The sequence below is a fragment of the Rousettus aegyptiacus genome, unplaced genomic scaffold (assembly GCF_014176215.1).
Source record: "Rousettus aegyptiacus isolate mRouAeg1 unplaced genomic scaffold, mRouAeg1.p scaffold_m13_p_8, whole genome shotgun sequence".
NCBI lineage: Eukaryota > Metazoa > Chordata > Mammalia > Chiroptera > Pteropodidae > Rousettus > Rousettus aegyptiacus.
The window spans coordinates 3,387,547-3,402,168 of NW_023416311.1; the positions used below are offsets into that span (position 1 = coordinate 3,387,547).

A 14,622-nucleotide genomic window follows, 5' to 3' on the forward strand; every position below is an offset into this window, starting at 1 on the left:
CTATGTGCCACCGTTCGTTAACGCTGGCTGATATGAACCAGGAGCTTCCAGACGCCCCTCCCACCGGCGTCGCCCCTCCCACCGGCGTCGCCCCTCCCACCGGCGTCGCCTCTCCCACCAGCCTTGCCCCTTGCGCTCCAGCCGTGCTGGCCCTTCCACCTCAGGGCCTTTGCAGAGAGACTCTCCTCTGCCTCGTGTCCCCTTAGCCCAACTGCACTGCACAGTTGTGCAGGCTGTTCCCTGCTCGAGGGCACTCGGATGGGCCAGGGGGCACTGAAACCCCACCGGGCTCTGCTCACTGAGCCCCGCTCAAGGGCAGAGGGCTGCACCTGCCCTAGGCTAGGGCCACCCTTTCCTAATGCACAAAGGCACCTCAGGGTGGAGGGGGGGGGCTGACGCCTCTTTTTCCCGATTCACCTTTCCTGTCCTTTCTTTCCATCTCCATTCAAATGCTATTGGAAGATGCCTTTTGATTAGGTCAGGGCCCGGTGGAGTTCTGCGTAATTTTCCTTTCTAGTCCTTGGCCCAATTTGGAGATAAAAATCTGTATGATTCTCTAATTAACGCCCAAATCCTCAACTGGACTGAAAGCTCCAGGAGGGCAGAGGTGGGACCTGTGCTTGCTCCTCCTGGTCGTCCCAGCCCTGGGGACGATGTCGGGCACGTAGGAGACACTCGATAAACATTTGTGGAATGAGCCTCTGCGTCTGGCACTTTCCACACACGATTTCCTCAAACCCTCACACATCTGTAATGAGTTATGATTATCCTTCTTTCAGAGGGAAGCGACTGAGGCACAGAGGGATGAACTGACTCGTTCAAGGTCACGGACCACTTCCTGCCAAGAACGCACACTGCCCAGGGATTGAGGAGACGAGAAGGGCAGCTCACAAGGCCGCTCGTGCAGAACTCAGGGTCTCACGGCTGCAAGTGTGGAACAGCGGGAAACCCAGTCACTTGCCTGAGAGAAAAAAAATGAGGGGGAAGAGCCGCGATCACAGAAAATGCCCTCTTCGAGATCCTTACACTAATCACTCGGCAGGAATTCATTGTCTGGAGCTCCACAGGGAAATCCGATGTCAGAATGGCAGGGCAAAATGGAGTTTGTCACTGGCGTCTGGGGAAGATTCGATGGCGCCTTTCTGCTCAGCTGCGATCCTCCTGCCTCGAGTATGTTTTTCTCTGCTGACGTCATGAACTCCTCACAGTGACAGAATCCCTGTTTTGGAACGGCAGAGGGAAAAAGAGGACTGCAAGTCTGGGGACACGCGGGCTGGGCCCACGCAGGGAAGGGCTTTCACCAGTCATGAAACCCTTGGCTGCTTTGCATCACAATAGCCCCCAAAAGCAAAACGAGATTCCTAATAGGCCTTTAAACGGTAATATGAGGCCACCTTAAGTGACATCCCTGCTTTCATGGCTAAATAATGGGCGCCGTCTAGCCCTCAAACCAAGAATGAGCATGAGAACGCCAGTGTAAATCAGGCCAAATGAAAAGGACTCAATCTTCGGCGAGTCGTGCCTGGGAATCATCAATCATTTCAGCGGGCGAGCCCGGAGGCACGGACGCCAGCCAGGCAGGCCCTTCTCTCTCTTTTGAAATCAGTGCATCTGGCTTCAGGTCAAATACAAATACGAGACTGAGAAGAGGCAACTGGTCATCCCTGGGGACCCGGGGAGGGGAGGGGCGAGGAGGTGAGCGCGTCAATCACAGGAGAAGGCAGCTGAGGCTCAGCAAGGACTAAAATTGGACACCCCCGAGCCGAGCAGACAGGTTTGCGAGTTCCCATGGGCAGAATGTACTGCTGAGTACGTGTCCAAGAAGAACCGTTTTATTGGTAACACTCATCTGTCATGTTCTTTTTTCTCAAATTAATTCATGTGAATTCAATATATTCGAATCCCAAGAATTGATTCCATAATTCTGAGGAACAAAAATAATTTGTGATTGTGCGTGCATACACACACACACACACACACACACACAATTCTTTCCCCTTCGTTGGATGTTAAGTAAAGAACAGACAGTATGCTTACGGAACACACGAGAGAACCCGAGAAGTCATCCTTCATTAATGTCTCCATCTAGCCCTAAGAGGTACCATCCAAAATGGCACGTAAGCAGAGTAAAGCAGAAAGGGGACTCCGAATCCTACCCAGTTTTCATTAGGTAAGAGATTAAGTTTTCCTGGAACACGAGAGAACACACAACCAGACACAAAGCTGTTTCCAAATCGACATGGGCCCTACGTCGACCATCGTTCGTAAAGCCTTTCAGGGCCCCGTAGTAGATACGGTCTCCCCACCGCATTCAGCGAAACAGACTGCCCGGCCCTGCCCTCGGCCTTAACTGGTTTCCTAAACATTCCGTGTTGAAGACGGCGGTCTTGAGTTGCGAACTACAAATGCGTGGAAGAAGTATGATATGGAATGGCCCGTCCAGACAGAGTGACCAGCCATTTGGACGGGATCTCAAAGAATTGTCAGCTCTGGCCTTCTGTGACGTGAGGAGAAGCCCCCAGAACCAGCAGGGAGCGCGGCTGCTTGACTGTCCAGGGCCTTGAAGCACATTCGGGAATGTTACTAGGATATTATGGGACGTGGTCTTGCCTTTGCCCCCTTGCTAACTCCACCTGGGAGACCAACAAGCAGGGATCACCCCAGCAGCGGGCTGAATCACTCTCCTAGAGAAACACAGACGAGTCCCATTTTGCCGAGACCATCGTGGGAAGATGCTCATGGGTCCAGCTAATGGCGCGCACTGAACAGTGTGCCACAAGACCACACGCTGGTCCCCGGGCCACAGGTACAGCCACCATGAAAATCGGGGCTCGGAGACTTGTGCTTTTTGATAACTACACCCAGACTGCTGTATTATTTCGTCTCTTTGGGACCGATCACATATTTTCTCTAACGTGACCTAAACAAAACCTTACGGAGACCTGCCTCCTCCTGTCCCCCTCCTCCCACTCCAAACGTGCGGTGCGGGTTGGGGGCGGGGAGGGTTAAGAGCAGACCACCTCCCTCTCCCCAAGCGGAAAAGGAGCCTCTCCACCCTTTGCAAACCCCTTGCAGGGGGTCTTGTTTCCTGCCACGGACCCCTTTCTGCTCTGGCAGTTAGGAGTCCTTCTCAGAATAATGTATTTAAAAAACATAAAAGTAAATACATAAGATGACAAAGCGAATCAACTATATTGTGAAATATAGCTATTAAAACATTAAAAAAGAAAACAGTGGTGATATAGTAATATATGTGCTTCCAAATTACACAGTAAATAAGAAGAGCTAATGGCGGGTCAATTAACCACTGTAATTTGAAAGGCGTGATGAGTGTGAATGATCTCTGTCATCACTGCACCAACTGCCATGTGATGTGAAAATATCTGATCGCTATTGGTGACAGCCACAGGCACGGTAGATGCGACGGAGGCTTGTGGCCGGCGTTCATAATTCAAAGAGAGGCTAAATTTCTATTCGAGACGAGTGAAAAAAAAAAAGATAATTTCCCCTTCTTCCAAGTTCAAGGGCCCTTGAATCATAGACAATTGTGGCTGGAGCTGGGCAAAGGGGGGAAAATGAGTTTCAGACCCAGGATGAGACTGAAGACTCAGGATTTAAAAATAAACAAGATGGATCTAAACAATGAAAGGAGAATATCTAAAAACAGAGTGACCGGGAAGTTATGGAATTTGGCCAAAAAGTTATTATTTTAACTCCTAGATGGAAGAGAGATTCAGTGTAATATAGTGAGGCAGTTGGGGGTGGGGAGGGTATAAAAGTTTTACATTTTACCCCCAGTAAGTTGTGATTCTTCAGTAAAGTCATTAAATTTTCCAAACAGACTCCTGCCCCTCCCGCTCTCCCCACCCTGCATTTCGGTCAATGGCTCCCCATTCAGCCAGGTGCTCGGGCCTGAAGTCTCCGAGTCATCCCTGACTTCCCTGTGGTATCAGCCCTCAGATTTTCTTTCACAGCTTCCCTTCCCTAAGTTGGGAAGGTGGGTCACAGTCTCCTGTCTTTTTGCGACCAAGGCATGACCTGAGACCCAAGCTCGGCCAAACAGATGCTCTTTCTTTGGAACGGAAATCCTGAGCGGAGTGGCAGAGGCCAGAGGGTTCTCCCTGGCAGAGGTGTCTTGCAGGCGTGGGTCATTAGCCTGTGCTCCCTAGGCCCCCACGCCTTTCTAGGGTCAGGTCCCCGCCTTTTCCTTCATGTTGGTGAGTTACCTTTTCTTAAGCAACCCTTACATTTCCGTGGTTTGCAACAAAGAACTGTGATCCCATCTTTAACCCTCACAGCAATGCTTCGATGCCGGTATCATTTCCATCCTCAAGGGGCAGAAGAGAGGAGCATGGCTCAGAGACGGGGAGGGATTAGTTCCCGGGCCCTGACTGCGGCAGGCTGCAGAATGGCCCCCCCGCCCCCAAGGTGTCCACGGCCAATCCCCACTCTGTGAATACGTATGTTCCTTTACGTGGCCAAAGGGGCTTTACAGATGCGATTAAGCATCTCGAGATTACCCAGGTGGGCCGTCACAAGGGTCCTTAGGAGAGAGAGGCAGAGGGTGGCCCTCCTGCAGATGTAGAGGATGTGACAACAGACGCAAGAGGTCACAGTGATGCGAGGAAGGCCACGAGCCCTCCAGAATACAGGTGGCCTCCGAAAACTGGAAAAGGCAAGAACACAAAATTCTCCCTAGAAGGAACTGAGTTTGGACTGCCAGACTCCAGGCTCTAAGAGAATAAATCTGTGCTGTTTTAAGCCACACCGACGAATGAGCAGCAGAGCTACGCGGAGACCCAGATGTACCAGCCCCGCTGCCGCACGCAGGCTCCCTGAGCTTGTCCCCGGAGGGGCCCAGAAACAACAGGAAGAGGAAAGGAAGCAGCACTGTGTGCCTCAGGGAACGGCCACCCACACGCCACAGCACCGGGGGCAGGGAGGGCTGCCGCCCCCAGCTCGGCGCGAATTCAGGAAGCAGGTGGATTCCTTCCTGTGTGACGACGAACGCTCTCCTAAGGAACAAACACCATTTACCATCCTCGTGAGCCTCCCTGGCCTCTGAAATCACCGAGCCACAAATCTACCTTGCCAGAAGACAAAATTAAAGGGATTTTTTCTTCTTTCAATGGGGCACGATGGCAAATTTTCACCGTTTGAGTCTGAGCTGCAGTGAGGATGACGCTGACCCCCGCGCCGTTCGGAAGGCAGGAGCGTTTTCGGTCCCGCTGTTAACCCCGGTGCCAGCAGACCGTCGCACAGCTGGTGCTTGTCCTCAAACGGCACGGTGACACTTTTGTTTTCACCTCAGTTTTTGGTCATAAGATACCTTTCACTGACATAAAAGTATCGTGGATTTTCTGTTTTTCATTTCTTTTGTTTGTCCAAGGGTAGAACTTAGCTGAAAAGACACTTCACCCGAAGCAACCTTTTCTCTTCTAAAACACGATCTTTGCCTCATTGAAGGTCTCGGCTTTAATGTCGTCTTTCACGAGCCTTCTCCCCGGGGACACGGGACCAGAGAGGTGGCAGTGCATTTCTGTTCCTTGTGCTTATTTAGTGACATATTCTTGCAAATGAACCTGACCAATTCCTTTTGGTCGAAACGAAAAGCAAAACTTTTCTTGATCATAATACGATAGCGAATAATTTCATTGCCTCTGACTGATTTGGCTGAAACAGACCACATACCGCAAAATAGGGCGGTGCTGGATTCGTGAGCAGGAGTGAAGCCAACAAGAGATGTGACACAATGCGCCACTGTTGGAAGGTGGGGAAGAAGACGCCCCTGCCCAGCTCTGATTAGAGCACACCATCCATCGTACTCTGGTCCCGATCGTTACTCCTGTCCCTGGGAGAGCGCCGTGCATCCCTCCTCCCGGCCATCCACCTTGAAGCTTCTCCCTATCAGGAGTGTCAACTTCCCTGTAGCTCTGATATTGAGCTTGGCCATGGGACTTGCGCCGGCCAGTAAGATGCGAGCGGAAGTAATGTCTGTCATTGCATAGGTCGGCCGTTGCTGTCTGCCTGAGACTTAGGGACAGGGCTGCTCTTTCATCCTGGATCCCAGAATAAAAAGAGACGTGGAGCAGAGCCAAAGGTGACAAGCAGGCAACATGCGACAGAGTAAAGAATAAACCTTTGTTGTTATAAAGCACCGAGACCTGAGGGCTGTTTGTTACTGCGGCAGAACCTAGAGAACGCTGACTGATACAGAATACCAGAGGGTAGTTGTGTTTATCTACTCGGGAACACATATCAGTCAGGACTCTCTTATTTGCAAGTATTAGAAACCTAACTCAAACTGGTTTACGAAATAAAAAAAGGTATCTACTGGCTCATTTAACTAATAGGGGTAGAGTTGGCTTTAAGTATGGCCATATAGAGAGGCTCAAAACAATGCCACAAGGGACTCGGGTCCTGGCCGCCTCTCAATTGTGCTTTATCTCAGGCATAGTCTCTTAAACAGGCTGCCCTCAGCAGTTCCAACTTATCACCTCAAAGCTCCAAGTCCAGAAGAAAGAAAATCATTACTGGCTGCTTCTTGACAAATCTTGGGATTATTTCTGATTGAACAGATCTGGAGTAACCATGGGGTCATGTGGATTCCCTGCTTTGACTGGCCAGGCCTCGGTCACATACCCAGCTCAGAGCCCGAGGTGGAGTCAGCTCACTCACCCCGTGAGCTGAGACTGGCTGGGGTGAGCCCCTAGGAACACAGTTCTGTAACCAAAAGAAGGGGAGGGGGGGGATCAGTGCTGGGCTGGAAAAAACAGAACTGTCTACCATGGAAAGCCAGAGGTGGGAATAAAAGGAAATGGAATAACTACCCTATAGTTTTGCAATTGTTTTTAATTCTTAAAGTAATTCTATAGACAATAGGAAGCCTAAAAAAGAATACCGAAGAGAAAATAAAAGCCATGTTCCTGCTGTTTGGAGTACGACTTTTTAGGTCTAGAGTTCGTTAATTCTATGATGATCCTTGATTTTTAAACATTTCCTTTTCATTGTATAGTTTATTTAACAAATAAGTATGTTTTATGTATGATAAATCTGTTATTTTTATAAACCTAAGAGAATTTTTAAAGGGCTGTCAATGTCCCTGGCTACATAAAAAATGCGGTTATTTTTTTTTTTAAAAAAAAAGTCATGAAATAGAAACGGGTAATCGAGAAGGGATGGACAGAGAGAAGAACATGTTAAATTATGGGGACCCTCTGGGAGAAAGGCCCATCATTTATGAGATAAGCAATCGGCAGCCTCCCATAACAAATGACCCCAGCCGCCCAGCTCCGACCTGACAATATAATGACATCTAGCATCAAGGACAGCAGGGCTTGGTTGACTTCATCCTACCAACAGCATTAAAATATGACCCAAACTCACATTTGAGCTGGCTCCGCGGGCCGGCAGGTGGGATTATTTGAGGCCCTAAGGGCTAGCACAGACAGAGGAGCTGCATTTTACACAGGAGCTGTACTCTAGAGCCAGGGCATAAAATGAAAATCACATACAGTGATTTTCCCCTTAGCATCCTTTAACGTAGCCATATAAAGACACGGCATCTTCCAATCAGCCTCATAGCCAGTTTCCTCTCACTCTTAGTGCTGCTCACTCTAAGTACCAAGTGATGCAGAAGGCAGTAGTGTAATTAGCCACGCTCTTTACAGCACAAACTGTGGAGCCAGACTGCCCGGGTTCAAATCCCACCTCGGCTCTCTACTAGCTTGTGACCTCGGGCAAACAACTTCCGCAATTTCTCCGTGCCGCAGTTCTTTCTCTGAAATTTGGCTGTCACCATGACTACTAGGTACTCAGAGAATATCCACGTGTTCCCTTACGTCTCCCAGCCTCCCTTGCAGTTGGTTTGGGGCCATGTGAGGAGAGGTGAGAAAGTTAAGAACCTTCTAGGCTGAGATGGTTAAGAACCAGGGTGCCTCCTCTACTCTTTTCTTTTGTTCCAAATAGCTATAATTTATAAGAGGGCTGTTCAACCTGTACCAGCCACTGTATGAGCTCTTATTGGGCTAAGCCACTGGTATTTGGTAGTGTTTATAAACGCAACCACTAAGCCTAGCCTGATGAATGCAATGAACATAGAAATGTCTCCTACTTTCTAGAGCTGTTACGCAAGTTAAATCAGGTAATATTTCTAAATTGTTCAGAATAGTACCTGACGAAACATTATATAAATGCTTGGTTAGGTAGGCAGGTAGACAGACAGACAGAGGAAAGAGCTGCCTTATGAGCAGCTCACGTTATAAGACGCGGATAATACTAAGAACTACGAAGGAAAAAGCTGAGTCTGGTGGCCTATTCCATGCTTCACCTCCAGGGTGGAATCTTCTCTCTACCGCCCAAGAGCACAGCATTGAATCGGCATAAATTAAGTCCATACATACCGCAATCCAACTATACACAAAATCTGTCTGCCAGGAAGACAGGGACCATGTGCCAGGGACCATGGCACATAGTAAGTGTCCCAGAGATGGCAGCCAGCCAGCTTAAGAATACGAACAGAGCACATTTAATCATTCAATAAATATGAGCTGAACAAATGAACAAATAAATTAAACCACTCCCTTTGGGTAGCTGGAACCTACCTGCTTGGTGTGTATGTATCAGTAGTAGAAACAAATGCATTCCCTTAATAGCTGTCACCAGAATTTCTCTTATGCAGGGAAATAGATTTGTTTAGATGAAAGACCACTTTACAGATGGAAAAACTGAGCTCGAAGAGGGTCAGCTGACTTTGCCCGGAGTCACGTCACGGCCGGAAGTGGTGGAGCGTGACTGAAACGCGGAGCTGTGATGTCTGCGCCCGAGCTCCTAACCCCTACACTTTACTGCCATCACGTCTTTGACTCGATAGCTCCAGGATGTGACTTCCTGCCATCGTCTTCAACCCACCCCATCAGCCTTTTCAGAGACTGTATGATTCACACGGATGACATCTCCAACACCATGGCCTCGAGTCCACGTGACTCATCTTCCTCGGGTCTGCTGCTCAGTAGAGCGGTAACATCTTGGAATGGGTAATCGCCGAAGACTCTCGCATCTCGATTCCCCAAATTCCCACTCTGATCACAACTCTCTTTAGCTTTTCATCTTTCCCACCTGCTCATTTCTATTTATATTATTTGTCCTTACGTGGGGCTATCATTTGGGAAGGTTATTGGTGGCCCTCTAGAACAGAAAGCAGCAAACTATGTAGCCTGGGGGGCCAAATCTGTTTTGTAAATAAAGTTTTATTGGAACACAGCCATGCCTGCTTCTTCACTTATTGTCTATGGCTGTTTCAAGCTATAATGGCAGAGTTGAATAATTGCAACAGAGACTACATGTGGCCTGCAAAGCCCAAAAGACTTACTACTCTCTACAGAATGTTTGCTGACCTGACCTCGAGAGCCATTCCCTTGGTCCCCAGGATTACTAAGGTTACTGGAGCCATGTTCCTAGGGCAAGCCCACACCCCTGCTGTAGTGAGACCTCTCCCTTGGGCCCACAACCTGCCACTCTCCTTTTGCCCCAGGGGCATTTCCTGCCACGCTAGCGTGGTCACAGGAAAACTCCGTCACTCCGGCCACCTCCAGTGGAAAAGAACAGCCCTCTGCTCTCCTGGTCCAACGCCCGTCAACAGCTACTTCCTCGCCCACAGCACAGCCACCATTCAATCAGGCGCTCACGAGGAGCTCTGAAAATTTTCATTGTTTCTTTCCCTTTTAATTTTTTATTATGGAAAATTTCAGAGACATGACAAAGTAGGCAGGAAAAAAAAAATGAACCCATGATACTGTCAGCAGCTTCAATTATTCTGCTTTCCACATCAGTCACTCAGTTAACTGCCCCCAGCCCTGTCCACAGATACCATATCATTTCATATTTCATTCATAAATATTTCAGCATGTTTCTGCAAAAGGTAATAACTTTTTTCGTGATTATGAAATCATTATCATACTTTAAATAATTCTTCATACCATTAACTATTTACTCAGTGTTCAAATTTCCAATTGCCTCATTTTTATCTTTAGCTTGTTTCTTTGAATCAGGATCCAAATAAGATCCACACATTGGATCAAAAACCCATATGGACCCGACCATTCCCAGTTTAGTGTTTCTGGGTTTGGTATATTTCTTACTTCCAATGTGAACGCATAATGTAGTATTTCTTTCCCTGCCTGAAAATTGGTTGTTAAATTGTTAACCTAATTCAGAAAACATGGTAATTTATCAGGAAAACGTTGCGATATTACTCTTAGGGAGGTTAACAATGCCTTCCCTTGTACTTACGGTCCCCTGGGCTCAGTCTAGACCTTGCACTGTATTAGCTTTGCCAGTCTTCGACCCCGACCTGCCCGGTCGTCTATTGTCCTCACCCCCTCTACAGGGTTGCTGGAGATGATCGCAGAAGCTGGCTGTTCTGTGCACCGCACAGTCAGGCCGTCAGTCAGCGGGATCAGCCCCATCTACCCCCCTGGGCTTCACCACAGCAGCTGCAGCAGCCCCTCCCCTCCCCCCAGAGCCTCAGACCCCGCCCGGGCCTCCCTCTGAGCAGGTGCCTTCACACCTACAGGAGCCATCAGACGACAGTACCGCCGGGACCCTTCTCCACTCTTCCCCTTCCAACTTGAATTTCCTCTCACTTTCAGCTCCTGTCTGATGCAAGCGCGCTCATCGATAAATGTCGGTTGCCATCATCACATTGTTGCTATATCACAGATGAAAAATAGCTCACAAAAAATACTACCAATTTTATATGCTATATATTTTTTTGTGGTTAAATATCTAATTTTAAGAACTCTGGAAGTATGCACTATAGACCAAACTGATTACATCCATGAGGAGAGAAGACTCAGTAGAATGAAGGTCAAAGAGAGAGTTGTATCTGTCATGTTCTAATACTTTAAGTGCAGAATTGATGCATGGAACTAAAAATTAGTATTTGAAAAAGGTTAGTCGTATTTCCTGAGACATGATGACCTTCAGAGGAGTGGGAAGAGGGGGAGGGGGAGGGAGGGGAGAGAGAATGGAGGGCTGAATTACTTAGTATAAGAATTGTTTAAAGTTTTCTATTTTATTTCTGCAGTGCTTCTTGAATAATCACTGCATGTAGACATTTCCTTGGCCTAGACTGAACATAACCAGAGACGAAAGCCACAAATGTAACTGACCTGGGGTCCTGGGTAGATTAATTCTCCTAGATTGGAGAAAATGATCACTAATACGACCTTAAAATTCGGAGGGAATTATCCAAAGCCTCACGTCAGGCACTTACTGTTGCTTCAGCCACTGCTCCACAAATGGAATGGAGAAGAATTCTGTGAATGGCTCTCCTTTCCTCTTTGGATTTTGACTGGTCGTGATGCCATATGTTTGATTGACAAGAAAACAAGAAGAATTCAGGTCAACTGTTGCTATTCGGCTTGCAAATTAACGCTATTAAATCCTTAGGGTCATTGAATATTCAAAGACATGAAAAACTTACTTGTACAACCACTCGGTCAGAAAATCACAGGCAATGAATTTGGTTCTTTTCCTCTAAAGAGAGAAGAGAGAATTAAATTATATTCTTTGCCCACATGTCTGAGTAGGACAAAGGAAGAGGGCTTATTGACTGCTGTGTTAGATGAAATATGCATGAGTCCCCGATGAGGTTTATAAGCACATCGACAAACAGTAACTTGGGAGATGTAAAGAATTCCGAAGACATTTCTCTAGTCATCTTGGGCCCAGCATATTTTCTGAGAGCAGAGACTGTTAAAAGACAGTACCCACAGTAGGGGGCTTTCAGAATTTTCTCAGAAGGATTTTATTTAAATCTAGACCTTGATTCTTAGTGATTGCATTCACTGCTTTCCCCATCCACTCGAATCCTCAGAAGAGCAGTGCTCCAGTCTGGGTACCACCTTCCGAGGCGGAGGCCAAGCTCGCGGGTGCCGCTGGCCCGTGCCGCTGACCCGTGCCGCTGACCCTGCCGGCTGTCCATCCAATAGCCACTCCCCGCTTCATCTTTATTAACGGAAACCTAATTGACAATCAGCCCGGAGGAAACATTTTATTTCTCTGCCTCCCGTGTGGGAAGGGACTGCCACATGACACAGTTCCACGGTATGAGACAGAAATGGCCACGTCCCGTGGCCTTCTGAGAAAGTTCCACCTTCTTGACTTCTCCTGCCCTTTTTCCTTGAAATTTCCTTCTACTTCTTTCAGTCTGGAACACAGATGTGGGGCCATGAAGCCAAAAGTCACGTGCTACAAGTGGTGGAGCAGTGGGCTGGCAGGAATCTGGGCCTCTGGTGACTTCCTTAAGCCACAGCACCCACTTGGGCCTGACTTACTATGGATGTCTAGATACGCAAAGGAAAATAAACTCCATTTGAATTATTACCACTGTTCCTGAGTTCTCATGACATGCAACTGGATGTAGTCCCGAGGTGACAGACAGCTAATAAGCCGCAGGGGAAAATGTCCCGGAGAGACGGAGTGACGTTTACTCTCTATTTGGGTCCAGCCAATGGGAGCTACCAGCAGGAGATCGGAGAAGAAAGGCAGGAAGGGAGGGTGTTGTGGGTTGAATTGTGTCTCCCCTCCCCGAAATTCATACTCTGAAGTCCTGGCTTCTGGTACTTTAGAATGTATTTGAAAACAGGATCATTACAAATACAATTTGCACTAGACTCTGGACACAGCTATGTCTGAAGCCAATAGGCACATGCACCGATATATTCCCTTTTTTTATTAAGCCAGTTTGTATTGAGCTGTTTATTGCTTGCAAGAAAAAGAATTTTAACAACTACTCCTTCTTCCCCAGCTGGCTAACTTCCGTTTGTCCTTCAAGACGCCTCCAGGAAGCCTCTCTGAGCATTCTCGCTCTCTCCAGTCTGAGGGAGGCTCGACCTGCCCCCAGGTCTCTGCGAGCCCGTCACGGCATCTCTGATGTCAGTGGAGCATAAGTGTCACGCCACATGTCTATCTCCCCTCCCGAAGCGACCGCTCCCCGAGGACAGGGCACATTCCCAGTGCTTCACTGAGTGCCTTGTGCAGGATAAGAGATGGACGAGTGGGGAGTAAATGAGTGAATGAGGTCGCCGTTCGACTCCGAACTATCACGGCGACAACTTGTGCAGAAGAACCCCTGACATTTACGAGTGGGAACTGCACATTTAATTCCACACCATTTCTCTTCACTTTCTTCCCACGATATTGTTTAATGGATATTTTTCCTTCTTATTTTTTCGCCTTCGCTTTGAAATAGCCAGCTCAGCTTTGAAATCTCAGATATGGTTGTAAAGATTGGTGTAGAATTGATTCTCATTAAAAAGGAAAGTGCTATGTAAGATATTTCTTCACTGAAAGCTTTATTCTAGCTGTTAGTAAATGAAATGTAGTGGGGCCGGAGTTGCTGGAGATGGTTTGCAGTCTTTTACCTCATTGCTGATAGCCTTTTATTAAAAAATTGAAAGACTGCAGGCCAGCGCAATAAAATTAAATGCAGCAGACCACGTAACGGGGGCTTCTGGTTCCGCACCGCGCGAGGATTCCCTTCGACAGGCCGTGGAAAACCAAAACAGAAAAATACTTGTACAACAACGCAAATATGTGTCCAGCACGAACTGCCGTACAATAATTTAAACAACCCAGCAACTGCAGGGTGGCAGTCTCTTTCCTGCGCCACAAAGACGCATTGTTCCCTTGGCATTTGCCACACTGTTTGGTGGTAAAGATTCTTCCGACGAGGGGAATGCGGCCTGACTTACTCTATTAAATAGAGTTTTAAAATAGCCAAATGGTCTGATGTATGAAGGTCATGCAGACAGACTTAATCGCTTTTGATGCGAAGAAAGAAAATAGAAGAAACTGTGTTTTCCTTCTGTTCTGGGCAAACGTGGACGTGCCGTGAATACTCAGACACACAGAACAGTGGGGATATTGTTCAGCTGTTGTTTAGTTTAAAAATTATCTACTGGGAGCTGAAAGAGAGAAGGGAAAGCAAATGAAAACTTGTGGTGAGTGACGAGATAAGAGAGGAAGTAACAGAGAAAAATGACAGTGGGAGACTGAGGGAGTGCGGGCGCCCGGGGCTTACGTAACGCGGACAAATACAGAGTTCACGATGGGCAAAGGGCGACCACGTGCGAGTGTGGGCAAGCAGAGGACACAGTTCGGACGACCTCAACCTCCGGTGAGGCCGAAAAGCAATTTTTAATCCAGAATTAATAGGAAAAAGACTAAATGGCAAGGGAGAAGGCACCGTCACGTCGTCATGTGTCTGTGACTTACTCTGACATGCGTCCAAGAAAACGAGATCGCTGGGTAGGACGGATGGACGGACTGGCGGACGGATGCACAGAGAAACGAATAAAGCGAAATGGCGACTGGAGAATCCACTGGTAAGTATGAGGCTGTTCACTCCAGAAGTCTTTCGGTTATTTATATGTTGGAAAAACAATGTTCGAATAAAACTAGGGAAGGGAACAGGGTAGGAGAACAACATCACAAAGGACCCAAATCTCAGAGAGAGAAAAAGGCAGAAATCGGGATTTGACTCAGACTGTACTTTGTACTGATTTTTATGTCGGGTACACATAATAGGAGACCGACCGGGAGACCGAACACTGGAAA

At 47.7% G+C, this 14,622-nt stretch overlaps 1 protein-coding gene across 17 annotated transcripts in view; it reads right to left on the reverse strand.

The window, feature by feature from the left end:
• The window catches only part of IQCK (IQ motif containing K), an 87,033-nt gene that overhangs the window by 51,345 nt on the left and 21,066 nt on the right, over positions 1 to 14,622 (reverse strand). For 10 of the 17 annotated variants that reach the window (XR_004952425.1, XM_016156916.2, XM_016156915.2 and 7 more), the window contains exons 5-6: positions 11,486 to 11,538; positions 11,276 to 11,353 (exon numbers count right to left, since the gene is read on the reverse strand). The exons of 2 other annotated variants lie outside the window; for them this stretch is intronic. Coding sequence is in view for 13 of the 15 variants with exons in the window: in XM_016156916.2 (XP_016012402.2) it covers positions 11,276 to 11,353; positions 11,486 to 11,538 (131 nt within the window). In the remaining 2 variants the exon portion in view is untranslated. Of the gene's footprint in view, positions 1 to 11,275; positions 11,370 to 11,485; positions 11,539 to 14,622 lie in introns of all 17 variants that reach the window. 5 more of the 17 variants (XR_004952427.1, XM_036225463.1, XM_036225465.1 and 2 more) reach the window with 1 other exon arrangement.